The sequence below is a fragment of the Naegleria lovaniensis genome (genome assembly GCF_003324165.1).
Source record: "Naegleria lovaniensis strain ATCC 30569 chromosome Unknown tig002, whole genome shotgun sequence".
NCBI classification, from domain to species: domain Eukaryota; phylum Heterolobosea; class Eutetramitea; order Acrasida; family Naegleriidae; genus Naegleria; species Naegleria lovaniensis.
In genome coordinates this window covers 833025-858401 of record NW_025407824.1, presented here as the reverse complement: position 1 = coordinate 858401, position 25377 = coordinate 833025, and the positions used below count along the sequence as shown (strand labels likewise).

The window sequence follows — 25377 nt, the reverse complement described above, 5'->3', positions numbered from 1 at the left end:
GAAAATAAATGATGGAATTATTATTATTTGAGTAGAATGAAATGCTGGTATTGACATCAAACTTGTCTCCATTTCTAGCGTTGAGAATGTACATATGGCGTGTGAGAGAATTCCTGGTGTGGCTTCATCTCAACTTACGCACTCACAGACTCTAGAACATTATTGTTCACTTTTTAAAAAGTGAAGATCCACTGCGTTAGGCAATAATTCCTTCATACTACTCTCAATACTTGATCCACTCTCTGAATTTACAATCAAAATTGGAAAGTCTTTTGAATTTTCATCAGCAAATTCTTGCAATACTTGTCGACAAGCTCCGCATGGAGTTACTCCAATATTTGTGGAGACTACTACAGCCTTGATAGATTTACATTCGTCCGAGACCATTTTAAAAACAGCACATCGTTCTGCACAGATAGTGAGTCCATACGATTGATTCTCTACATTACATCCAGTGTAGAACTTTCCGTTCGTTCCGAGAATGCAAGCTCCTACATGGAATTTTGAATATGGACAATAGGCAATCTTTTGAGCAGCAATACTCTTCTCAACCATGGTTTGCTTGAGAGTGGGATCTTGTTGAAAAAAGGAAGAATTTTGGGACATGTTGTATATTCAATGACTCTCTCCAACAACAGCAAAATGTATGATGAACAAAAATGAAACGAAAAAAAAAAGAGTCTCTCTGTAAAGCCAATTTTTTTGAATGTGGTGGTGTATGAATTTGAGATTCAAAAGAGGTGTCTTTGGCCTGCTTCAAAAAGAATTTTTCCCTCAACACGCAATTCGTACGCACTGAGCCGGAGATGATCTTTTGAACTCGATGCAATGCATGGAATAACAGTGCATACCGTTTTCAAGCTCATCGTCTTTAACAAGACTTTACAAAAAATAAATGGTTGTCGTGAACTGTTTGGATTTCATCCTCAGCGAGGAGGAGGAGGAGCAAACGAACAAGTGCCAGACCACGAGTTCATCTTCTCATTTGTTGCTTCTCCTTCAACAACAATTGAAATTACGACTCTTCAAATCATTTAAATCTTGGAAATATGCAATCACTACGAATAATAATAATAATAATACTGATAATAATAATAATAATAATAACAAAGACACACAACCTCCATTCACACCCATAGAAATCATTTCCGAAATCGAACATAGACCAATCGCAAACTTGTGTGATATTAAAATAAGCTACAATTGTCAAGCATTGATCGTGAGTGATTTTCGATGGGGAAAGATTCACATGTTTGATTTACTGACACGTAAATATTTAAAACCAATATATCATTATTCAGCCATTCCTCGTACACTTCCACTGTGTATGTGTGTTGAAGAGGAATCTTCACCAATGAATCGATTCAGAGCAAATACTGATACTCAAAATTACTTGATTTTCACAACACATAGTGCAGGAATGTTTAAAGTGCACTTGTCACGAGGAGAATGTATGACACAAGTTTGGAATCGTGAATGGGATGAATTTCAAACAGGAGAACTCACCATTCATTATTCAAAACAACAATTGGGAATGAATCGAATTTTGTGTTGTGTGAAAAATGTTGGAGTGGTCATGTTAAATTCCAATGATGGAAGTCTTTTGAGTACTTTTCATCAATTTTACATTCCCAATAATAATGGATTATACAGTAGTAGTGCAATGAAAAGTTACGATTTGAATACACAAACCATCCAACTCTTGGATCCTTTCAATCTTCATTCGAAAATCACCACTGCGGTGGTGTGTTGCAATTCGACCATTCATTTACTCGAAATGAAAGAAATAACACCCAACACAGCAGTGGTGAGCGGTAACAACACGACAACCACTCGAGTCCATACGAATGGATTGAAAAGAATAGGTTTGAAATTCCTCAAGATCATTCATCCCATGCAAGCTCATCACACACTCAAACCTTTAAAATCTTATTGGATCGTGAGTATGGTCATGTCATTGTTTGTTCTCATCCAGCTCTGGTTGTATCTCTTCAAACAGGTCAAGTGGTTGCTCATTTGAGAATGAATGCCCACAATGGATGTTTGGATGAGATGCATGGAGTTGCTTTTTTCAATATCGATCACAAGACGATTCATGTTTATGACTAAGTTTGCTGTGAGATGTCTGAACGAGAGTTGTTTTGGGTCTTTCGATTTGACAAACTCCAAACAACAAGTGGAGAAAATAGTCCAATAAAAGTACACTCCAAGAAAGAAGCACAAAGTACCAGTACAGCAGAGGAATTTCAAACAGGATTGGGATCTGTTGTCAATGATCTTCCAACATTTTATTCACAATCTATATCTACAAGCCTTCACTTTTGTTGAGAAAGGGCCCTCTGTAGATTTGATGAAATGGAAAATGGGAATTGTGATTGCAGATTTGAGGAGTATCGTTCTTAACATCGTACTCACATATACAACAGAATAATACAGACATTGGCGAATGGTTGTCAACCAAAATTGGAAATGTAAATTTCATTACTAAATCATGCAAAATTGGGAAATTCTTCATGAATTCAAGCATCGATGAATTATATTGCCCATCACGGGATGTTCTTCTCTGGACTCCACGAATTACTACTTGAAAATATCGTTATCGAATAGTATTGCTATTGATCGTAGGAGGTTCTTGCTGAGAAATTGATCTCGACCCTATTTGAGTCATTGCAACAGGGTTATCTTTTTCTGAATCACTCAACTCATCATCCATGACTGATCCAGAAACACTGCCTTCCTCAATTTGTGGGCTTTTGGTAGAATCAGAATTTGATTCAATGTCATCGTCGTTTCTTACTTTTTTACGTTTTTTTGTTTTGCTTTCATCGTCATGACCACTGGTCTTTTCATTGGGTTGACGCTTTTTGGCCTCTTCCAGCTTTTTTTCACGTACTTTCTTTTGTTCTCTGTCAATTTTTGCATAGTATTTTTGTGCGTGAGTTCGTACTTGGGTTGCATTTCTCGTTCCTACATGACTTGCAATGGCCTTGACATCTTTTTTACCATACTTTTCAATTCCTTCAAGAAAAAGTTTGTGCTCCTCTTGGGTCCAATATCGACTTTGTTTTTTTGTGTTCTTTTCCTTTTCTGACTCCAAAAATGTCACATATTCCTGAAGCTTATTGATATAGTCTTGAGCTCTTTGTAATTCTTCTTCAAGCTGATAAATTCTCTTTTGTTGCTCTACAACTAGAAGAATTACGTCTTGTGAGTAATCATCTTGTTGCTGTGATTGCATGTTATTATTTCCTCGAGAGCTATTATTGTATTGGTTGTTATTGGTGTTGACATTGTAAAAAGTTCCATTATTATTTGGCACATTATTTGCAGTATTGAAATGGCTGTTATTATTCACATTATTGCTGGCATTAAAGTAACTATTATTATTGAACGACAACGCATTGTCAAATGACTGCTGTTGTTGATGTTGCATTTGAATATTATCAGAGTAAGAGTTTGGTGTTTGTTGAAGGTAATTATTTGCTTGAAAAGAGGCATCATTGTTCAACCTTTTAGTTGATGGATGACCAGAAGATTGCATGTAAGATGATGTTACATTGCCTGTATTGAAAGGCACAAATGGTTGCGACGCTGTTCTGTTTCCTGTAGCTTCTTTTCGCACGGTCGTCATGTCAGTTCGTTGTTGTGGCAGCGCTTGTTGTTGTTGAGAAGAAGATGAGGTAGAGGTCATGCTACTCGTACTACAATCTCCTCGCAATGATGTCATCATTGAACTGGAGCTTGCACTGTTCGATCCAGCATTGATGGTGGATGAAGAACCAACAGCTGTCACTTCATGATGATTTGCATGCTGATTAATATTTGTGCCATTATGACTAACGGAACTGTTGGCAAACATGGCACTCACGCTCTGTGGGAGGTTGGGTATAGAAGGTAAACCAAGTGAGCCTGGTCCTCCATGCGAATTGAATTGTCTGAGTCGTTGTTGTTCTCTTTCAAATTGATCAGGATCTACATGATCCAGAATATGATGACCATCATGATGAACGCTATGATGAAAGTTAATATGACCTTGATAGAGATTTGGGTTTTCCGAGAGGGTCCCTGATGAGGATGATCGTACTCCCATAACACTCTCCAGGCTTATCATGGGAGTGGTTGTTGTGGTGTGGTGTTGATGATGCAAGGAAGATGATGGCGTCGGTTGGATGTAATTATCTGGCAGTTGGTCGTTCACTCCTCGTAAATCCAAAACGTTGCTTAATCTGTTGCTTGTCGTGGAGGTGGTACTATTATTATGACCTCTGCCATTGCCATTGGTGGTCGTTGAATTCAAACCATTGGCATCGTTTTCACTACCTCCCGATGATGATGAAAACTGTTGCTGCTGATGTTTGCTCATAACAACACAATCTGATATTCAAAAAAAACGCACACGCTCGTGCGAGTATATGGTTCAAATTGTTGATTGATTTGTTATTTCTTCAATCCACACACACCACTTGAAAAAGGTCTTTTATCGGAATTTTAACGCAACACAATGAAACACCTCTCCGCACAAGAAATTGTTTTCTTTTTTTTTGGATCTTACGAATGTTGATCGAATATTCTCTCTCAATTGATGGAATCTAGATTTTTCTCAAGCTGAGCCGCCAGCAACAACAATTATGAGAGGCCTGATGAGTTCTGCTGAAAACATTGATGGAACGACGCTTGTACATCACGTTAAAACAGCCTCACTCCGTCATACAGCTCAATTATGAAAATGAATTTCTGATCAGTTTCATCTAAACTTTCAGTTGATTTCAAACTCAAAACTGAAAAAAATGCACCCAAACAAACATGAAACCAACAATGTTGTTGCATTGTATTCCTCTTCAAAGCCTCCTCCTAACAAGATCCATCAGCAACAACAAGAATCAAACAAGCTCATTCCGATTTTAAAAAGTTTCGGAATTCAAATTGAGATGGATTTGAAATTAAGTTTTGGAAATTCGGAATCCTCAGGGTTGAATCTGCAACAAGAATTCCTTCAGAGAACTGAACATGAAAGTTACAAATATAAAAAGGGTACGATGGAGTCAATTAGGAGCAATAATATTTGTAGAATATATTTTCAATGTAGAGATCATTTGAAAGCCTATCATGTTGACATGAACGATCAAGATTTCTATTCCAACAATAGATATGATCGAGTCAACGAATCTGTGAATACCATTCAGATTTGTATTCATGGATTTTTCAAGTCCATGCGAGACTTGTTGGCATGTCCTTGGTATGCAAACAAAAGCAAGCTTGAAGAAGAAATTATTAATGGGAGTGTTGAGATTTTGGATATTGACTACTCTCGAAAACATGTATTAATTCGCTTGAAGAATGAATTGACTGAAAAACATGATTCACCAGAACATGATGAAAATGGAAAGCAACAAGAGGCAATATTAATGTTAGGAAAAATTGATCATTCCAATCATGCATTTTTGTTTAATGTCACACAGATGTCTGAAAGAATTAATGATGGGAAGTTGTCACACTTTAGAAAAATTGAAAATATTTATGAATTAAGCGTTCCAAAAATATTGAAAAACAGATGTTGCCGTGTGGGAAAAGACGGGAAAAAGGAAATGAAAGATGTTGTCACAGATGTTGGTATCAGAAGAGTGTTAATTGGTTGTTTCTTTTCGAGCATGACGACAACAGCGATCCATAGATACTGTTACACGCGAGGAAAAAAAGATTTTAGGGGACGCAATTATAACATTCCATCATTTATTTGTTCACCAAAAGAAAGATACTGTGGCGTTTTTATTAGCGCCTCAGGGGTCAATGGTGAAAGGTATTCTGGCGTCATTGATTGTGGATATTACAAATTTGAGTTGAAAAGTTGGAGTTTTGCTCTTCCCAATAATAATGTTCTGGAGTCGTTTACAAGCTATTTTATTCACGATATTATTTGCTGAACGAATTGATACTCTAATGGTTATATGGAACTATGGCAGAATAAAGATCTGAATAAGAATTTTCAGAGTGGTCAACACATTGTTTTATTCCTTATTTTGAGGTTTATGGTTAGGTCTAGGTTAATGTGTTAATAAGAATCACTGTGCTTCTTCTGATGTTGTTGCTCTTGAATGAACGCTCTAAAAGGATTCTCGTAATTCTCTTCCCAATCTTGCATATTTCCACTAGACATCTCTTCATCCGTGAGCAAACATGAATCCAACGTTTGTATCAATTCCTCCTTATTCATATTATTTCCAATGAATACAATTTCTTGTCTTCGATCTCCATATTCTCCCTCAAATTTAGTTTCCTTCATAATGTGCTCAATTTGTTCCTGTGAAAATCGCTCATGCTGTTGTTCGTCCGAAAGAGAAGCAAACCACACTGATTTTGGAGCAAACGAAAAAGTAGGACCCGCAGTAGACCATTCATAAAGTGTGGAATTGTCACTGGCAAGCCAAAAAAAACCTTTCGAGCGAATGATTCCTCTCAATTTTTCATTTTGAATACTGTCATAGAGTCTCGTTGGCATGAATGGTCTTCGTCTTCGATAAACAAAAGAACTAATTCCATATTCTTCAGTTTCTGGAGTGTGTTCTTTTTGTAATTCCTTGACCCATCCTGGTGATTTGAGTGCCTTTTCATAATTGAAAAGTCCAGTATTCAATATGGATTTTAAATCGATTTGAGAGTATTGACTTTTCAAAATTGTGGCGTCGGGATTTAGCTTTCGAATAATGGCTTCCAATTTGTGGAGTTTTTCTTCACTAATTAAATCAGTCTTGTTGAGAATAATTACATTCGCAAAATCAATTTGATCCAATAGCAAATCAACGACATTTCTATTATCACTCTCGTTAATACCCATATGTCTAGAGCTGAGAGTGTCATCACTAGAATAATCTTTCATGAAATTAAAGCAATCCACCAGTGTGACGAGTGTATCTAATTTTGTGTAGTGTGAAAGCATTTTTCCATAATTGTCTTGGAAAAAGAAAGTTTGAGCAATTGGAAGCAGCTCTGCAATACCAGTTGATTCTATAAGTAGATAGTCAAACTTTTTCTGTTTGGCAAGTTTTGCCACCTCTTGTAATAAATCTTCTCGTAGTGTGCAACAAATACATCCATTCTTGATCATACGAAAATGAGTTTTGTGGAATTGGAAAATATTTCATCATGAATGTGAATAATAATGAATAATAATTTGTGACACGAGATAATTCTATGACCAAAATACATACAGTCATTTCAACCATTTTCTCCTCCGTTCTAGAAAGTGTACTCGTTTGTTTGACCAATTCGACATCAATATTCACTTCGCTCATATCATTCACAATGACCGCTACTTTAAGTCCTTGCTTATTTTTCAAAATGTAGTTCAATAAAGTCTGAGGGTATTCCATTCAATCATAAAAATAAAAAAATTCATAATAAAATTTTCCAAGAATAATGAATTGGATGATCATCGCGAGCTCATCACACGAAACTTACTGTCTTGCCTGCTCCTAAAAATCCACATAAAATTGTTACCGGTAATTTTTCTTCTTCACTGAATGGTTCCAAATCTTCAACACCAAGAGAAAATGCAGACATTTGTGGTTCATGAGGATGATGATCATGTTCATCTTCATGTTTTTTCATAATTTCAATTAAATCATGCCTCAACTTGTTCATGGAAGCATGAGTGGGAGCAATTTCCAATCCAGCATTCAAAATTGCAATGGCTTCTTCTAAATCTCCGTAAAGTGAGAGAGCAAGGCCTTTTCGGAAATAGGGTTGTGGCCATGAAGGTTTTAATTCGATGGCTTGTTCCGAATCTCTAACAGCTTTTTCATACTCATCCATTAATATATAAACTGTGTGTATGCGCGTGATGAAATGATAAATCATCATGTTAATATAATAAATAAAATTATTATAAAATTATTATTAAATCATATCATTAAACCCAAAGATAATAAATGGATTCCAAATAGTACAATTCACATCCTTTAAATTCCGAATGATTTGTTCCGACGCATTACTCACATACCCGAAGCTCTCATATCATAAATGAAAGGATTATCCAGATCCAAATCAATGGCACGAGTAAACATTTCAATGGCTTCCTCATACTTGTTCTCAAATACTAATTGATTTCCTTTTTGAATGAATTCATCCAAACATTCTTGTGTGGCCATTTTTTTGGTAAATTTACAACCAGATCTGGTTGGACACATATTTATATTGAGAAACGGAACAATACCATGTAAAAACCGTTTGTTTAGTACCGATTGATGAGGCCGAACCAATATTTCTGGTCTTATGCAAATTGTTACAAAAAGTATTCAAGTTCCCTAAGAGCAAGTTTCGCCGTTTCTTTTTTCGCCATTAATGGAACACATTTGTGTTATAGCTATAAATGAGCGTCACAATTCCTCTTCTCACACCAACTTCACTATTCAAAAAGAAAGACATCTCTCCTGAGATCAGAACGATAAACCAAATGAAATCTCTTCTCAAGAACGTGCTGGTGCTGACACATCATCATCATCAGAAAGGAGCTTCTATGAGACGCTTGCTCCTCCTCTCTTCTCAAACACAACAATTCTCTCAATTTTCAACTAGTGCCATCTCCTCATACAAAGAAGTTGAATTCACTTCCGTTCGGGATTTACTCGAGACAGCTCCCAATATTCAAATTGTCGATGTGAGAACACAACAAGAATTTGAACATGCCGAACACAAATTTAGGAAGGGTTTCAATTTGCCAGTTCAAACTCTCGAATCGAATATGAGTTTGTTGGATAAAACCAAACCAACCTATGTGGTTTGTCAATCAGGAATTCGAGCAAAGAGAGCAAGTGACTTGTTGAGTCAAAGTGGATTTACAGATGTGATTTGCATTAAGGGAGGTTTCAATGATATTAAGAACACTTGTAAACCTCAGGATGATCCCATCGTGCAAGTGAAACCTGCAGGTGCTGCCGGATCCTCATCGGTGTGGTCCATGGAACGACAAGTTCGATTCACGGCCGGTGCATTTGTTGTTGCAGGTGTTGCTGGATTTGCTGTCACTGGAAATCCAGTGTTTTTGGGTTTGCCAGGATTTATCGGATGTGGACTCATGTATTCAGCCTATACCAATACGTGTGCCATGGGTGTGGCATTAATGAAGATGCCATGGAATAAGATGAATCCTCAAGCAAGTTGTGCCACTCTAAAGAAGTAACATGTTTGGAACACACTCCAAAAAATTGTTAAAAAATTAAACCTAATGTTGAGATGATATGAACGCGAAATTGTGAAATTAATTGGCTTTACATCCAATACATGAATATTACGAAATACATCATTATTGTTCCAAAATCTAGACCTGCAAATAATTTTTTCACTTAAAATCCTTAATATTTGTACTGAATACAATGTTTTGTTGAAACATCAATACTTTGCACTTGTCTCGTATCAATTCAGAGTTGTAAATAATGGATATTGCATATAGTTGCTCCACATTCTCCTCCGTAATAGTTTCACAAATTTTCTGTTCACAAAACTTTTTCAATCCATATAATAGGAATAAATCAGAAGCAACGAACACCTCCACAAGATTCTCAGTATACATGGTCATGTCTTCCCGTAGACCTCCATAAATAAATTGGAATACAATAAATAAGGTTGAAAGTGAAAAATTATTGATGTGACAAATGGGATAGGCCTTCGAGTCTTCATTGGATTTACCATCGTATTGCAGAAGCTTTTTGAAAAATTCACTTCTACTCGACAAAATGGACTTGTGTAAATAAAATCCTTTGCATTCCAGCACATTTGCAAACAATGGATTGTTTTCCAACTCTTCTTGTAAAATATAGTCAATTTCTTGTAAGTCTTCAATATCTGTGGTAATTTTGATGTCAGGATAAAAGGTGTCTACAGCTACCTCATTGATGATACCATCTCGTTCAAAGCATGTTCGAACAAGGTTATTGAAAAGTGTCGACAAGTCATCCTCAATACCATTTAACACGATAGCATGTTGTCTGATTTTGGTTTTTCTTTTCAGAAAGTCGGTAGTGTATGTGTTTGGTTTTGTTACTGTATTGGTCGGAGGCGGAGGAGTAGTAGTCATTGCAAAATAATAATAGTAAGTGTAATTCACGGGTTTTCCAAAGAAGAAATTCATTTCATCCTTAAGTAACTGTTCATCAAAGTCATCGAAAAGTGATTGCATGGCAACCACAGATTCGTCATTGGTTTCACCAAGAGATTCTAAACAGTTGGTAGCATTGGTTCGTGTCTTTTCATTATACAGAGTGCTGAGAAGTTTTGGAAAGCCTATATAGTAAAATTAGTTCATGTACATCGAGGATATTCATATTAATACGAGACAACTAACCTTCAGATATAAGCTTTTGTTCTAGAGAAAAGTTTTTCAGACTCTCTTCCTTTGGTCGTAGTGTTTTAGACTCCTCATAAGATGCAGACAACTTGTCGGAATAAATCACTTGCATAAATTTCAATACGGCATACCATGAAATTTCAGGATCAATCAGCAAGTAATAGCCTGGACCTGTCTCGTTTGGGCTTAATACATTTGTTCTTGGATTCCACTTGAAACAATTATTGGAAAGGAAATTTGATCGTGACGAAACGATGGCATAATGAACGCTCACATTGAAATCATTTTCTGAAACACTGGTGGCATAACTCTCAGAAAAACCAATAAAAGTATCTGGAAAACATCCGTATGACGTGTCTACAACGTATTCAGCCTCTCCATACACGCTGAGTGTTGATTTAAGAAATTCAACATCCGGAGAGTGCTTGTTTGAGTGCACTAAAAGATTTCCCAAATCAAATCCCATCGATATTGCACCTCCGAGTAGTTCCATCGCTTCATTCACATGAACAATGGTTGCCGAATTCTTACTCGCTTGAGCCACCAACCAGAGTGAGTAAAATACTCCAGTTGCAAGCATGACATATCGTGCCTTGGCATGCTCTGCAAATTTGTACAAGATAAAAGCAAGTTCGTCCACAATTTGACTGTACTCTTCACAATCATTCATCGCTGGTGCCATTCGTGACATCAATGTACAAAACAAATTCAATCCTTTGCATAAATAGAAAGCATTGCGTTCCTCTCTATTGAAAATTAATTTTGAAATTTTGCTCACTAGAACGACGACTGCTGCCAAGCTTTCACCTCGATCATACGAATGTTTAAATGCTTCATAATGCTTTGAAAGTTCTAGGGTCAATTTTTCAGCAGTGGATAGTGCATCGCCATTTGAGGAATAATTACTATTCGATATGACATTATTTAAATAAGTTGAATATTCACTGATCGATGTTTGTAAATTTTGTGGGGACAAGACATGTTGAGTGGTTTGTTTCGTGCTGAAAAATTCTTGTTTTTCATCTTCTGTTAAGGACTCTTTCAAAATATTGACATAATCTAAATTTGACATGGTCTTTTTCTTTGATTTTTTAGAGGGCGATGCTCCTGATGATGCAGAGGCTACACTCGAACCGTTTGCAGATTCTTCTTTGACTTTTTTCTTTTTTTGTTTCGCCAATGTTGCCTCTTGTTCATCATCCTCGTTGCTTGATTTCTTTTTTTGACAATATTGTTTTGGTTCATGATCCAGTATCGTTTGTTCCATGACTCTACAATCATCATGTAATAATTTGTAATAATTAGAATTGATATTCTTTTCAGAAGATGACAAGGAAGAGGAATGATGATGCTCTTCCGAATCATCATCTGAATCCTCTCCCCATAATTGTTTTTCCTTTTTCTGTTTCTCAAGCTTCTTGTTCTTCTTGTGTCCCATTTAAAGATGATGAGTAAAAATGTTTGATCGAATCAAGTCGACGATCTATTTTTTTCAACACAGCTTGTGGATAGGTTCATCTTTTTCCAATTTGAATCAATTCCAATCCTTCAATCTTGAAATCGAGTTAAAATTCAAAAAAATCAGTAAGCTGTGCTAAGACTGACAAATTCTAGTAAGCGTTATTTCTCAAAAACTCTTTCATGATCCTTTTCTCATGCCTCAAAATCTTGCCGCCAATTCAAAAATTCACAAAAAATTCGTTAAACATCCACTTAGGAGAATTTAATTCTTTGTGAGATGATCATTCAACAACAACCACCAGTTTCAAACACAACAACAGCACCACACAAGAAGGTGATGGGGCCTTCCGATTTGAATGATACCATGATAGCCTCACAAAAACAACAACAACGAAAAACGAAATTTTCATCAGAACCATCGTCGGAACAAGATTTATCTGAAACTTCTAAATCATCATTGTCGGATGTGCATGCAAAATCACCACACGGATCCATGGCTCAAGTATTTCAATCATTACGGGACAAGGTATCAACGGTTCTATTTAATCATCAATATTGGAATTTATTTTCACAAGCATCGACGTCGTCATCGTTGCATGCATCGAAAATGCATGAAAATGAAAACCATGGACAATTGATTGGACAAGTTCGACCACCGTTCATCATTGAAAGATTTGACAAACCTCATGTGAATCATGGAAAAAAAGTAATTGTACGAAAAATTGTACCACTTTTACAATTGGAAAATTATTTAAATAAGTGTTTGGTCAACCAGGAAATTGCTATCAAGACGATATGTTATTGCCTTTTGAGACAGTCCACCATATGGTCCTATTCATATCATCAATTATCTTCAACAAATTCGGAAAATTCTGAACCATCTCAAGATGAATTACCAAAGAAACCATTCATTCAAAAAACCAAAATTCCACTCTCCTTGTTTTTTATAGGTCCATTAGGAGTTGGAAAATTGTACATTTCTAGATTAATAGCTCAGTCACAGGGAAGACCCTTTGTTCTTTTTGATATGAATTATTTCACAGAAGAAGAATCTCTATCGAATTTGGTTCAATTTTCAGATGAATATCGATATAATAGACCTTTTAATTACATGCTCGGACAATTGAATGTGGTTCTGGAAACGGCACCAAATGCTGTCATCGTTTTCAATAACATGGAATATGCACATCCTTCCGTTTTCAGATTTTTACATCAATTATTCAGAGCAGGTGTCATACTGGAACAAAAATCTAGAAAGGACATCAGCTACAATGCACAACAACATTCAGTATCACTCACACCAACGGGTCAATCATCAGAACCATCTGTTAACAAACGTTTGGACAAAAAAACTGCTACTGCGGATATCAAAAAACCACTCGAAGAAGAACTCGTGCGTGTCATTGACGCCAGCCAAGCCATATTTATTTGCATTTCTGTAATTAGTGACCAGATGGTCAAGAAAAATATTTTGGAGAATGGACCAAACACTTTAATTGACAAGTATGAACGAGAAAAGAAGAATATACAGAGCACTAATCATTGGCAGTCACAATCTTTTAACACATCTCAATTTCCATATGAAGATCCTTACCTCAATAATGACGAAAACGAGTATTCAACTACTTCGTTTAAACCCATGAAGAAGTCGTCATCGTCGGTATTGAGAAAGTCGTCCGTGATGACCGATCGAACACTCTCCACTACAAATGCTACAGCATCACCCTCTTACCTGGAACAAGTGTCATCTGTGTATTCAGCGATTGATGCTCTTGATCGAGTCATTGAATTTCGACATCATATCACTCCATTTTTAGTAGATCATTTGAATAATTCCAACACGTCAGAGGAAAACAAAATGCCCAAATGTTTTGATGCATTTTTACATCAATTCAATGCGATTGTGCCATTTTTTGCCTTTTCAGATATTGAATTGTGTCACCAAATTATTACACAACTTTCCACCTTTGCCTCCTTTGCCAACTCACAGAAATGTTACAAATTGACTTGGAGTGAAGATGTAGTCATATGGCTCATGAAGAGATACAGACCTTCATTAACGGTTACAGGAGTTTTGGAGAATCATGTATTGACTCCATTGGCTGCGGCTGATCACTTGTTTTCATCCCATGACCACATTCATCTTGAGGTGTCTCCTGAGCTCGATCGAATTTCCATTAATGTTTTGAATCGACGAGATGACACACAGTTGAGAAGGGATTTGAGTTTGATTCAATCCAAACTGTGAGATACGACCCGTTTATTAAATTTATTTCACCCACACTTGAAAGCCTAAGAACGAACCATTACTTTCGTTGTATCATCTAGTCAGTCTTCGTTTTTGGAAGACCATGTTGTGCGAGAATCGTCTTGATTTCATCCAACACACTGGCATCTTCAATCGTTGAAGGAAATGCAAATGGCTCGCCATCAGCCATGTGTCTCAAAATACCTCTCAGTACTTTTCCAGAACGAGTCTTTGGTAGCTTTGGACATACAATGACAATCTTGAATACGGCGATTGGACCGATTTCCTTTCTAATAATTTCAATACACTTCTTCTCAATTTCCATTCTTGGTACATTCTTGTATTGTTCATTTAACACAACAAATCCCAAAGGTACTTGGCCTTTCAAATCGTCATGTACGCCCACAACAGCTGCCTCAGCCACCTGAGGGAGTGACAATAAAATTTCTTCAATCTCTGCCGTGCTTAATCTGTGGGCAGATACATTAATAATATCGTCGGTTCTTGTCATGACATATAAATTTCCTTGAGCATCCATATGGCCAGCGTCACCAGTTTTGTAATATCCATTGAAGGTTTTGAAATAGCCCTCAACAAATCTTTGAGGATTTCCCCATAATGTACTCATCACGCCTGGAGGCAAAGGACATTTTGCTACAATATATCCTTCATTGTGAGCAGCTAATTCAGATAACAGAGTTGCGTCATCTCCCTTGTCTGCCTGTTCAATAGGAAGAATCTTGATATTCCATCCATGAACTGGTTTGTTGCAAGATCCTGGTGCAACCTTAATCTTGGAATAATCCTTTTCATAACCAAGCATGACACTACAAATGGGTGAACCTGTCTCTGTTTGCCAGTAATTGTCAATAATTGGTCTGTTGGTATGTTGTTGCAGCCAAAACAAGGTGTTCGTGTCACATCTTTCACCTGCAACAAATAAGGCCCTCAAAGCGCTCAAATCAAATGATTTAATGTGTTGACCAGTAATGTCTTCCTTCTTGATAGCTCTTACACCAGTAGGAGCAATGAAAATGACATTGACTCCATGTTGTGAAATTACTCTCCAGATGGCACTAGCGTCAGGAGTACCCACTGGTTTACCTTCATAAAGAATGCTGGTACATCCTTTGAGTAATGGGCCATAACCTGTTGTGTGTTTGTTTTTCAAGTGAAAAAAGTGAGATTAGACAAATATAATGGTAGTACGGTAAACAATGTCAGAGTTTACGAAAATAACATCATTGTGACAACTTACAAATATAACTTGAACCCACAACCCATCCTAAATCAGAGGTAGCAAGAAATGTGTCACCCTCATTCATTCCAAATACTGCATTCATGGACCATTTAAGAGCTACCAAGTGAGCTGCCAATGGTCTCACAACGCCTTAATTTTTCATTAAGAAGTATCAAGTTCATCATTCCAATGGTGGAATACCATTCACATTTAACAATCGTATGATGAAATAAGTGTGATGAAATAAAAAGGTTAATGAACAACAACATACCCTTTGGTTTTCCGGTACTCCCACTTGTGTATAGCAAGTACATTGGATCGTCTGATGGTACTGGAACAACTTCCTTCATGGGTTTGTTATCCTTTGCATAGACCATGGAATCCCAGTCATAATCTCGTCCTTCCTTAAGTGTCACTTTTGGTAAAAATGTTCTCTGGTAAACGAGTGACTTTAATCCAACTGCAGCATTGCCTGCTTTCTCAAAGGCCTCATCAAGAATGACCTTGTAATCAATGACCTTATTCATACCTTCAAGGCCATGCGAAGCAGAAATGACCAATTTTGGCTGAGCATCTTGAATACGGATTGCAAGTTCATGAGCTTGGAAACCTCCAAATACGACCGAGTGAATGGCACCAACTCTTTGACATGCAAGCATTGCTTCCAAAGCTTGAGGCACCATTGGCATGTAAATAACCACTCTGTCACCTCTCTAGAGATGAATAATCATGTTGGAATTCAATGAATTTAAGAATATATTAATATATATACGAACAACCATTATTCGACAACAAGTTGTAAATAATAGTATCCATGAACATTCAAGCTTACCTGAATGTTAAATTTTGTTTTCAACACATTGGATAATAATTGTACATTTTCCAATAATTTAGCATAGGTAATTTTCTGAACCACTGGTTGACCATTGTTATGATTTGTAGAAACAGGACTATCATAAATGAAGGCAATACGATCTCCTTTTCCAGCTTCCACATGAACGTCCAAACAATTGTAACAAGCATTAATTTCACCTCCTTCAAACCATTTAATGAAAGGAGGATTATCATTATTCAACACTCGTTGATATGGTTTTATCCAAGAAAGTTGTGCAGCCTTTCATGAAGTATACGAACATTGAGTTTCATTGGATCAACGTATAAAATGTATTCATATTTCGTCAGTATCATCATCATCACATAGTCAACATGTAATGGCGCGTAATGATAAATTCATTCAATTAGTAATCCAACACATTGACAAAATATGCTGCTTACCTGTGTGGCCCAAAACTTTTCAGCTCCACCATTCACAAAATCAATGGACATTTTGTAACTCTCTTCAAATGATACAGGAATGTCATAGATTGGTAATTTGGATTTTGTTGTTGTGTTCACCATGGTATTGAAATGGAAATTACGGAATGAGGAAGACATTTTCATGGGTGATGATTTTCTGGCGTTTGATCTGTTCAAGCTTGCACAAGCCAACAGAGAACATGTCAAGCTTTTGTTTTCATTGTTGATGATGGCTTGAAGTGGTGGTGATAACCCCACGACGGCTCTTGACTTGATCATGATGATGAAATAAATATTCTCAAATTTACAAAGGAGTGTAGTTTTACAACGATTTTTTTCAAAATCTATGAGAAACTATAATACAAGGAAGAGAAACAACACGATCAATGTACCGACACGATCTCAATCTTCCGACTTCGAAAAAACAGCACAGTGTGGGACCAAACAAACCAGTTCGATTATTTTTTTTGATGAAAATGTAAAATCATTGATGATCAAGACTGAAATCAAAGGTACATTTTGGTTTGACTGTGTACTCACAATACACACAAATGGTTTACAGTACACTTTACAATTGTTGCTTCTTCTTTGCCTTGGTTCGAACCACTAACACGACCAAAGTTACCACTAAACATGTGGCCACACCCAACACTAAAAAACCACCCACCAATCCAGCCACTAAAGCTGCAATGGCACTTTCTGAGAGACCTCCAGCTCCTTTTGGATTACTACTCGATACAGGTACTTGTCGTTGAGAGGGTTGAGGTTTCGTGGCCGATTTAAAATTCTTATCAATGACTGCGAATGATGTCAAGTGAGTGGTGAGACATTTCATTTCAAATTCAATGAAACCAGAAGAATTTCGAAGAATGAGTGGAGTGGAGGTAATTCCATCTTCTTTCCAGTCAGCAGTCACTGTGTCCAAATACATGCATGAGAAAAGGAATTCAGATACATCTCGAGAGGGAATGGTCAAGTTGGAGAATTTCAATTCGATAGGAGTTGCCAAGTTTTTCACTTGAATTTTGCTACCATTCTTGAAAAGGAAATTCAGACTTAAAATGTTGCCCAAAATTCTTCCAACCTCAACTCCCTTATTAGTTACTGGAATCACTGACCCGGTGGTGTCTTGAATCGAAGACAATAGTAATGCAGAATTGCCACTTGTCAAATTTCCAACCTGTGAAATAAAATAAGAATACAATGTCGATGGGAAAGTCACTCCTACTGCTTGCGAAAAATTATAAAACCTTGTCGAATTGAAAAGATCCCAAGTGGAAAATGATTCCTGTGAAACAATTGTTGAGTTTGAACCTGCACCACTCGAACACATCAATGCATTATTCGTTCCAAACAAACCCTCACACAATGAAATGGAACAATCATTTCCTAACCACTGAGAGGAATGACAGGAACATTGATCTGGGCCAATGCAAGTTCCATTTCGATAATTACAAACAGCAGTATCGTTATTACGCAAACCTTTGCAAGTAAAGGAGTCACAATAAGGTCCTGAATATCCTGGAAAACAAACACACTTTAAGCCTGGAGTACAAACTCCATTTCCATAGCATGGTTGAGTGGCATTTCCGCAGGTGGTTTTACATTCTGGATCTGAGGAAGCGTAACATTGACAAGTGTCGGTATCGACACAAGTTCCATATCCAAAACACACAGTAGGATCTGATGCTAATTTTCCAAAACAAGTAATTGGAACGAGTTTGCTAATGAGGTCAATATCTCTTTCCACAATATAAATTTCTCCAGTCTTTTCATTCACATGCAGACTTTTTGGATTTTGAAAAGTATAGGACACAGTAGATTTGTTTTCCTCATAAAATGTCAATGTTCCAATAATTCCCTCTTTGGTGACATAACGAATTCGATCTTGATCCAAAAGATAGAGTTCACCTTTTCGAGTCATGTAAATGGAAGTTGGGGATAAGAAAGCTTCAGTGGCTAGAGAGCCGTCTCCATCCAACACGATGGAACGTTTGCTGTGAATGGTTGTTCGACTGGTGGTTTCCAAATCACTGCCATTGCTGTCCACACTTGCTGGAACATTTTGAACATTTCCTGCCATCAATATTTGTACTGTTTGATTCAAGATTCGATACACGGATAGAGAAGGATTATTCATTGAATAGTATAAACCAGGTAAGGCATTTTGAGAGCCATCTGTTCCTCGATCAGCCGAAAAACACATTTCCAAGACACTCGTATATGGTAATAATGGTAACACAGGAGTAGAGATGATGTTCGAAACCAAATCAACTCTTCGAATACCTGAACTCGTACTACCAATATAAAGACCTGGATTAAGGTTCACCGAAGACTCGGGTGGAATATAGACCATTGAAGAAGGACTTGCAAGACCCGATAACAATGCATTGACGTTATCCAGAATGGGAATTTCTTCTCCAGTTCCCACAACAGTGCTGACTGAAGAGAGTTGGAGATCTAATTTTCGAACTTGAAAATTTCCCCAATCTCCAATAAAGAGCAAAGTTCCACTTTCATCGAATTGAAGATGTTGAGGGTTGTTGAACGTAGCCATTTCGATTGCTTGACCATCCGTTCTTCCCCTTGCACCTGTACCGGCCATCGTGTAGACAGTATTCCCTTTGAGCATTCGAATTCTTTGATTTTGTGTATCTATTGAGAGAGAATGATAAAACCATCACGATGAAATATAAAAACCAAATGAAACAATTAATATGACATGGATTGAAAAGAAGTTATAAACACCTTACCTGCAATAAACATATCACCTTGTGCATTAAAGGTTATGGCAGATGGATAATTGAGAGATGCCAAAGAAGCCTCGACTGGATTGGGTCCCGCTGCACCACTTCCTGCCACCGTTCGAATGGTTCCATCTGGTTGAGAAATGGCACGAATTCTCTCATTTTGATAATCATTGATATAGATGGTTCCATCGTTGGGATTCACAAAAACGTCTCGTGGTGTGTTCAATAATGCTCCCAGTGCTGGCTTTCCGTCTCCACTGAATCCTGGAACGAAGGGAATACCTGCAACATCGATCAGTACACCTTGGATGGGATGTATTTTACGAATCATGTGATTATCTGTAGTAGTGAACATGCGATATGTATATTTCACAGCCAAATGACCAGGTATGATTGAATTATTGTACATGTGTGAAAAAAAACACCTATCATTATAGGAACAAAAACTTACTGGACTCGGAGAAATAAATCTCACCATTGTAATATGAAATTCCATAGGGAGCACCCAATGCTGCATTCAGACCACGAGTTCCATTTCCAGAAAATCCCATCGTTCCATTACCTGCCAACACTCGACTAGCCTCATTTTGCAAATTCACTTCATAAATTCTATTCATATCCGTGCTTGTGAAATAGGCAAAGTTTCCACTTGGTTCAACTACCATTTTAGAAATGGGTGTTGGACAGCCCAAAGAACCATACAATTTGGTAATTCTATCAGTGGTCTTTGAAAGTCTTCGAATCAAACATGCATTGTCAGAAAAGATTAAATCTCCATTTCCCATGACAGTCATGGATGATATTTGATTTAACATGGTTTCATTGGCGAATCCAGAATCTTGATTGTAACCTGAGAGACCAATCATTCCTGCCACTACTGAAATGGTTCCGTTATTTGGTCCTTTGGTGGAAATTTTACGAATGACATAGGTGTCATCTTCTGCAAAATAAATGTCTTCTGTCATTGCATCAAATGCCAAGCTCAAAACACGTCCCAAAGGTAGACTCAATGCGGGTCCAGGATCTCCTGAATCCAATCCCAATGTAAATCCTTTACCATTTCCTGCAATGGTTTGAATGGAATTATCAGGTAAGACTCTTCTCACAATTCGTCGATTTTGTTCTGCGAAATAAATTCCACCCGCAACTGGTGATGATGAACTCACAGCCAATAATCCACCACCTCTCTCAATTGACAATTTGTAGCAGGAATTCCATTTCGAAGAGAACTTCCCACAAGAGAAACCTTTTTGTGAAAAGCTAAGATAGGAATGGCCAAGCACCCTGGCATGGATTGGAAAAAGCAAGAAATGAAGATGGTTGTGGCAGCTACCAACACCGCAAGACATGTGGTCGGGTGAGTTGTTGGCGACGACAATCGTGCGTGAAAGAAGAAGGAAGAAGAGGTCATGATTTGCGTCGTTTGTCAATGACCTCTGGCGGATTTTTTTTTGAATAGCCAAATCTTAATTTCGAGTGAACGAGACGTTCGATTTAATGTCCATGACTCGCTCTTGTTTGTTGGCGGCACGTGACATAATTGAAAATGGAAGTTGTCGAGATCAAAGTCTTTGTTTTTTCGTTGAGAAGAGTTGTTGGGCGTCATGGCGAGTCATTGCAATAATTTGCGAAATAATGTAAACAAGATTCTTGTGCTTTTACAGATTGAAAATCCAATAACCCAACGACCAAAAACAATGTTCAATTTTGAGTTGATGACATTCGACGGTCGAACGTGATCACTTTGTTCTGTGCCGCTTGACGAGACACAGATCTCATCCACAACAAAAAAATGTTCCTTCGCTCGACGTCGGACCACCTCACACCCACGTACAAACTGAAACGATTGGAATTGGATAAAAATCATCACGATCATTCCAATCATACTATCAACAATGTCATCCTCATTCTCAACGGAACCTTTAATCCCATTCATAATAATCATTTATTGATATTGGAGGATGCTCGGAATTATGTAATGAACGAATTGAAAATGAATGTATTGGGAGGGTTCATTACGTTACGAGCAGATTGTAGCGTAAAAAAGAAATGTAAAGGAATTACTGGGAATATAAATGATTTTGTTTCTGCGGTTCATCGGATCAAGATGCCAATTGGCTGTTGAGAACTCGGATTGGATTGCAGTAGATGAATATCAAGCCCTTCAAGATCATCAAATTAATTTTAAACAAGGACAAGAACAGTTTTGGAGGGCAATGAAGTCTTTTTATGGAGAGGATTGTCAAGCATACATTAAAGTATTTAATGTGATTGGTATTGATAATTTGGAGAAGTGTGGAAAACAAATTTGTGAGAATTTAATATGTGTGGTGAATAGAGAGCGTATTGATTTTAATTTAGATCTATGGAGAAATGAATTTGAGTATCGTCGTAAAGTGCTTATTGTGAATGCTTCTATTATCAAGCCAATAAGCTCAACTTTGATTAGAAGTAAATTCAAAAATGGAGAAGTGGTATCAACGGAAGAACTTCCACAAAGCGTTCTGAATTATCATTTAGAGCATGGTATTGATTACAAACATTCAACAGTTCCAGAAGCGGATGAAAATCAAGATATTGACGTTTTTGAAAAGATTCTATCTCATTGTTTAACAACAAATCTACCATTTATACCATTTCAAGAATTGCAATCAGAGACAGACCTTATTCTTGGAAAAGGAGTTAAAGGTGAAGTGGTAACAATGATATACCATTCAAAAAAAGTTGCCGTCAAACGTGTTAATTTATCCAAAAAGCATGATCACAAATTTGGATTCAAACATGCACTGAACCAATTTTTAATGGAGCTTGAACTACTTGCCTGTTTAAAAGGCCATGAAAATGTTGCAGAATGTTATGGAATTACATTAGACGGCGAGTATGGTTGTTACGTTTTAGAATTGTGTGATTTTCAATTACAAGAATACCTTTCACAACACTTTCCACTCTCTCCCGAGCAATGTAGATCCATCGTACTTGACGTGGCGCAAGGAATGCAATTTATTCATTCACACAATGTTCTTCATAGAGACTTGTCTTTACAGAATATCATGCTTTGTAAAGTGCAGATTGCAGACAATGACACATCATCACCACAAACTCCAAAATTTAAGGCAAAAGTCATTGATTTTAGTGTGAGTAAGAAAGTTGATTGGAAAGTACAACCACCTCGTGGCTCCATGAGACGCTATGCTCCCGAAGCTATTCAGAGCAATACGGAATATCATTATGCAAGCGATGTTTACATGTTTGGAAATGTTGTTTACGAATTGACACAGGGACATCAAGTTTTTAAGAAGCACGGCAAGGTTGCTGATGTTTGTCAGCTCATCCTTAGAGGAGAACGACCTGAGATTTCCAAGAAAGTGAAAGACGATGCATTGATTCAACTCATGTTACAATGTTGGACTCATGACCCTACCAAACGTCCATCTTTTAGTGACATTATTCAATCATTGTTGCTTGAGTATGAAAATGATCAATGTTAACATTCTCATTGATAAATAGTTGTAAAAGTCATGTGTTCAATTTTCATGTGAATCGTCATCCCTTCACTTGTTCAGTAATACTCATGAAGAATGAACGGAAAAGGAAAATAGTATTTCTGCCAAGTCCGACACTCATGTGGTCGGCCATGACCACACCCATGTGTGTGTGTAGGGTAGGCAAGCTTTAGCCTCGGCATCGAATATTCCCTTGTAGGGTTCTCCTTACATTTGGAATGTCAAACCTGATGTGAAATAAAGCTGCCAAGTCCTGTCGAGCCATTTCCAAAAAAAATGTCTGTCGACGGCAGTAGGTGTGGTGGTGGCTTGAGAAACTCATTGATGCTGAGCCTCGTCGTCGTGCTGCTTCAGTTATTGCTCCTTCATCATTCCATCATTAATGCCATGAATTTATCCATAAACAAAATGATGAAAATCAGATCAGCAACTACCAGTACTACCACTCGCCAACAATTCATCATTCAAGACATTCCCTACCTTCATCAAATCACGGATTATTCTTGCGGAGATGCAAGCCTCAACATGGTATTGTCATATTATTACCCACAGAAAATCATTGATCAGAGAGCCATCATTGATGTTGCACGTACCTCCAATCATACAGGTACTTTGAGTTTGGATGTGGTTCGGAGTGCAAGATTCTCGCCTCTCAGTTCAACTCCAGCCTCACAGGTCTATATTCAATTTCCAGAACAGGCACCAACTTCTGGTTGGTTCAATTCAAAATTTGCAAACAAATCACAAGCTTCAGTACCAGTGAATATATTTGAACATTCTGGACTAGCGACCGTGTACTATCCTGATCGAAAGTGGCTGATACCATGCGAAGTGGCTCGAAATGATACCACCACGAAATGTTGGGTCGATCATTTAGTGAATGAATTTTTGAAAAATGACATTCCAGTGATTTGTTTGATGAATTTTAAAGTGGACTCTGGAGGTCACTATCGAGTGGCAGTGGGATATGAATTTGAAAAAGATATTTCATCGAATAAGGAAGTTCTTACTGGGATCATCATGTTAGATCCTTGGGATAGAAATAACAATCCTACCATGGTCACTTATGGCGTGGATTTATTTTGTAAAATGTGGAAACATGCTGAACCTAATGATGACAAGACATGTTTTAAACCCTATTTTGGAATTGCTGCGTTTCCTCTCTCTATCAGCGTCTCAGAAAATTCTAAAACAAATTTCAATATTAAGGTGACATATCCATGTGTTTTTCCACCCTCTAACAAGGACAGAAAACAAGCAGAAAATTCTCCAGATCTTCCCCTCACGACCACCATTCAACATTTAACGATTGAAATTTCAGCACTTTCAAAACCAAATTCTAATGGACAAGCAAGTATCATGTTCACAGAGAATATTCCTCTCACTAATACCTTTACAGCATGTGATTCACACATGTTGAGTTATAATCTTCCCAATATTGGCGCAGACTCGATTCGAATTATTGCTCGTGGAATGGTTTGTGACACCGTCTTGCCCACCGAGTATAACACCAATGTTTGGAGTCCAAGTTACAAGTATTGTGATTATGTTGGTGGTGCCATTATTCATCAGTTGTAATTGGTGAAATTGAATCGTTATTCATCATAAATAATTTATTTTCGTTTACACTAGATATTTAAAAAAGCACAGAAAGGATGGAAAAACCAACCAAAAAAAATGCCTTTTGGTTTTCATCTTCCTTCTCCGAAGAGTCAAACAAGACCACCTTCGCAACAAATTTCGGAAGAAGGAGCAAGGTCCTCGTGCTCTATAGATTCAGTCCATACTAAATCTGAAAATCATGAAATTATTTTTGATACATCAAAATTGGGGCAAATAATTAAAACTCCTTTAACATTACCAAATCAACAACAACCGAATAATATTATTGTGAATGGTCAACAACCATTAGAAAATAATATTTCCCAAGAGCCCGCCAAGCAACAGCTTCAAATGCCATTGAATACTCCAAAGAAAGATAATTTGCCAACATTATCAAAAACTCCACAATTAATACCCTCTTCGTTGGGTAAAAGAAAGCAATCGCTAAATACTGGGAAAAGTCAAGTAATTTTAAACAATTTTTTACCTGAGGATGACAAGGATGACAAGAGAACAGGAACACCATCAGGAAAAATGCAGAAATTAATACTTGATCAAGAGGAGGAATATAACATTTTAAAACCAAACAAATATGAAGATTATTTAGAGCAAAAGAGGAAAAGAACACAATCGAGTGACAATAATGAAAAGATGCTATCAACTCCTTCATCATCGACGAATTCTTTGGATAATGAAGATGATAATGACGATGACGACTTGTTGGCATCGGTTTCCAAAGTTGCAGCCTCCACTCCAATTTCTCAAACAAGTTCATTATCAAGCAAAACTCCATCATCTACTAAATCGCCAGGCATTATTTTCAACATTCCAAAGAAAATTGGCAACAACTCAAGTGCACTGTCGAATCAGCCTCAACAACAGGAACAAAATCGATAAGCTTAAACTGCGGATCAATTATTTGGAGTATTGATATTACA

At 37.2% G+C, this 25377-nt stretch overlaps 13 protein-coding genes across 13 annotated transcripts; 7 read left to right on the top strand and 6 right to left on the bottom strand.

The window, feature by feature from the left end:
• Positions 1 to 159: 159 nt before the first annotated feature.
• Positions 160 to 606, bottom strand: C9374_007207 (uncharacterized protein; the record flags this gene model as incomplete). Its single annotated transcript, XM_044697153.1, has 1 exon — positions 160 to 606. The coding sequence occupies one exon, from the start codon at positions 604 to 606 to the stop codon at positions 160 to 162; it is 447 nt and encodes a 148-aa protein (XP_044555570.1).
• Positions 607 to 895: 289 nt separating this feature from the next.
• On the top strand, positions 896 to 2020 carry C9374_007206 (uncharacterized protein; the record flags this gene model as incomplete). Its single annotated transcript, XM_044697152.1, has 1 exon — positions 896 to 2020. The coding sequence occupies one exon, from the start codon at positions 896 to 898 to the stop codon at positions 2018 to 2020; it is 1125 nt and encodes a 374-aa protein (XP_044555569.1).
• Positions 2021 to 2596: 576 nt separating this feature from the next.
• Positions 2597 to 4363, bottom strand: C9374_007205 (uncharacterized protein; the record flags this gene model as incomplete). Its single annotated transcript, XM_044697151.1, has 1 exon — positions 2597 to 4363. The coding sequence occupies one exon, from the start codon at positions 4361 to 4363 to the stop codon at positions 2597 to 2599; it is 1767 nt and encodes a 588-aa protein (XP_044555568.1).
• A 424-nt stretch (positions 4364 to 4787) lies between these two features.
• C9374_007204 (uncharacterized protein) lies at positions 4788 to 5921 on the top strand (the record flags this gene model as incomplete). The annotated part of the gene is made up of 1 exon (XM_044697150.1): positions 4788 to 5921. The coding sequence occupies one exon, from the start codon at positions 4788 to 4790 to the stop codon at positions 5919 to 5921; it is 1134 nt and encodes a 377-aa protein (XP_044555567.1).
• Positions 5922 to 6049: 128 nt separating this feature from the next.
• On the bottom strand, positions 6050 to 8144 carry C9374_007203 (uncharacterized protein; the record flags this gene model as incomplete). Its single annotated transcript, XM_044697149.1, has 4 exons — positions 6050 to 7093; positions 7206 to 7352; positions 7456 to 7820; positions 7997 to 8144. The coding sequence occupies 4 exons, from the start codon at positions 8142 to 8144 to the stop codon at positions 6050 to 6052; spliced, it is 1704 nt and encodes a 567-aa protein (XP_044555566.1).
• Positions 8145 to 8365: 221 nt separating this feature from the next.
• On the top strand, positions 8366 to 9175 carry C9374_007202 (uncharacterized protein; the record flags this gene model as incomplete). The annotated part of the gene is made up of 1 exon (XM_044697148.1): positions 8366 to 9175. One exon carries the CDS (start codon positions 8366 to 8368, stop codon positions 9173 to 9175), a length of 810 nt encoding a protein of 269 aa, XP_044555565.1.
• A 159-nt stretch (positions 9176 to 9334) lies between these two features.
• C9374_007201 (uncharacterized protein) lies at positions 9335 to 11777 on the bottom strand (the record flags this gene model as incomplete). Its single annotated transcript, XM_044697147.1, has 2 exons — positions 9335 to 10275; positions 10337 to 11777. 2 exons carry the CDS (start codon positions 11775 to 11777, stop codon positions 9335 to 9337), a joined length of 2382 nt encoding a protein of 793 aa, XP_044555564.1.
• Positions 11778 to 12137: 360 nt separating this feature from the next.
• Positions 12138 to 14048, top strand: C9374_007200 (uncharacterized protein; the record flags this gene model as incomplete). Its single annotated transcript, XM_044697146.1, has 1 exon — positions 12138 to 14048. The coding sequence occupies one exon, from the start codon at positions 12138 to 12140 to the stop codon at positions 14046 to 14048; it is 1911 nt and encodes a 636-aa protein (XP_044555563.1).
• A 76-nt stretch (positions 14049 to 14124) lies between these two features.
• C9374_007199 (uncharacterized protein) lies at positions 14125 to 16863 on the bottom strand (the record flags this gene model as incomplete). Its single annotated transcript, XM_044697143.1, has 5 exons — positions 14125 to 15197; positions 15307 to 15438; positions 15560 to 16001; positions 16121 to 16402; positions 16564 to 16863. The coding sequence occupies 5 exons, from the start codon at positions 16861 to 16863 to the stop codon at positions 14125 to 14127; spliced, it is 2229 nt and encodes a 742-aa protein (XP_044555562.1).
• Positions 16864 to 17152: 289 nt separating this feature from the next.
• C9374_007198 (uncharacterized protein) lies at positions 17153 to 20683 on the bottom strand (the record flags this gene model as incomplete). Its single annotated transcript, XM_044697142.1, has 3 exons — positions 17153 to 19239; positions 19338 to 19673; positions 19786 to 20683. The coding sequence occupies 3 exons, from the start codon at positions 20681 to 20683 to the stop codon at positions 17153 to 17155; spliced, it is 3321 nt and encodes a 1106-aa protein (XP_044555561.1).
• Positions 20684 to 21126: 443 nt separating this feature from the next.
• C9374_007197 (uncharacterized protein) lies at positions 21127 to 22822 on the top strand (the record flags this gene model as incomplete). Its single annotated transcript, XM_044697141.1, has 2 exons — positions 21127 to 21385; positions 21480 to 22822. 2 exons carry the CDS (start codon positions 21127 to 21129, stop codon positions 22820 to 22822), a joined length of 1602 nt encoding a protein of 533 aa, XP_044555560.1.
• A 291-nt stretch (positions 22823 to 23113) lies between these two features.
• Positions 23114 to 24415, top strand: C9374_007196 (uncharacterized protein; the record flags this gene model as incomplete). Its single annotated transcript, XM_044697140.1, has 1 exon — positions 23114 to 24415. The coding sequence occupies one exon, from the start codon at positions 23114 to 23116 to the stop codon at positions 24413 to 24415; it is 1302 nt and encodes a 433-aa protein (XP_044555559.1).
• Positions 24416 to 24514: 99 nt separating this feature from the next.
• Positions 24515 to 25336, top strand: C9374_007195 (uncharacterized protein; the record flags this gene model as incomplete). The annotated part of the gene is made up of 1 exon (XM_044697139.1): positions 24515 to 25336. The coding sequence occupies one exon, from the start codon at positions 24515 to 24517 to the stop codon at positions 25334 to 25336; it is 822 nt and encodes a 273-aa protein (XP_044555558.1).
• Positions 25337 to 25377: the final 41 nt, after the last annotated feature.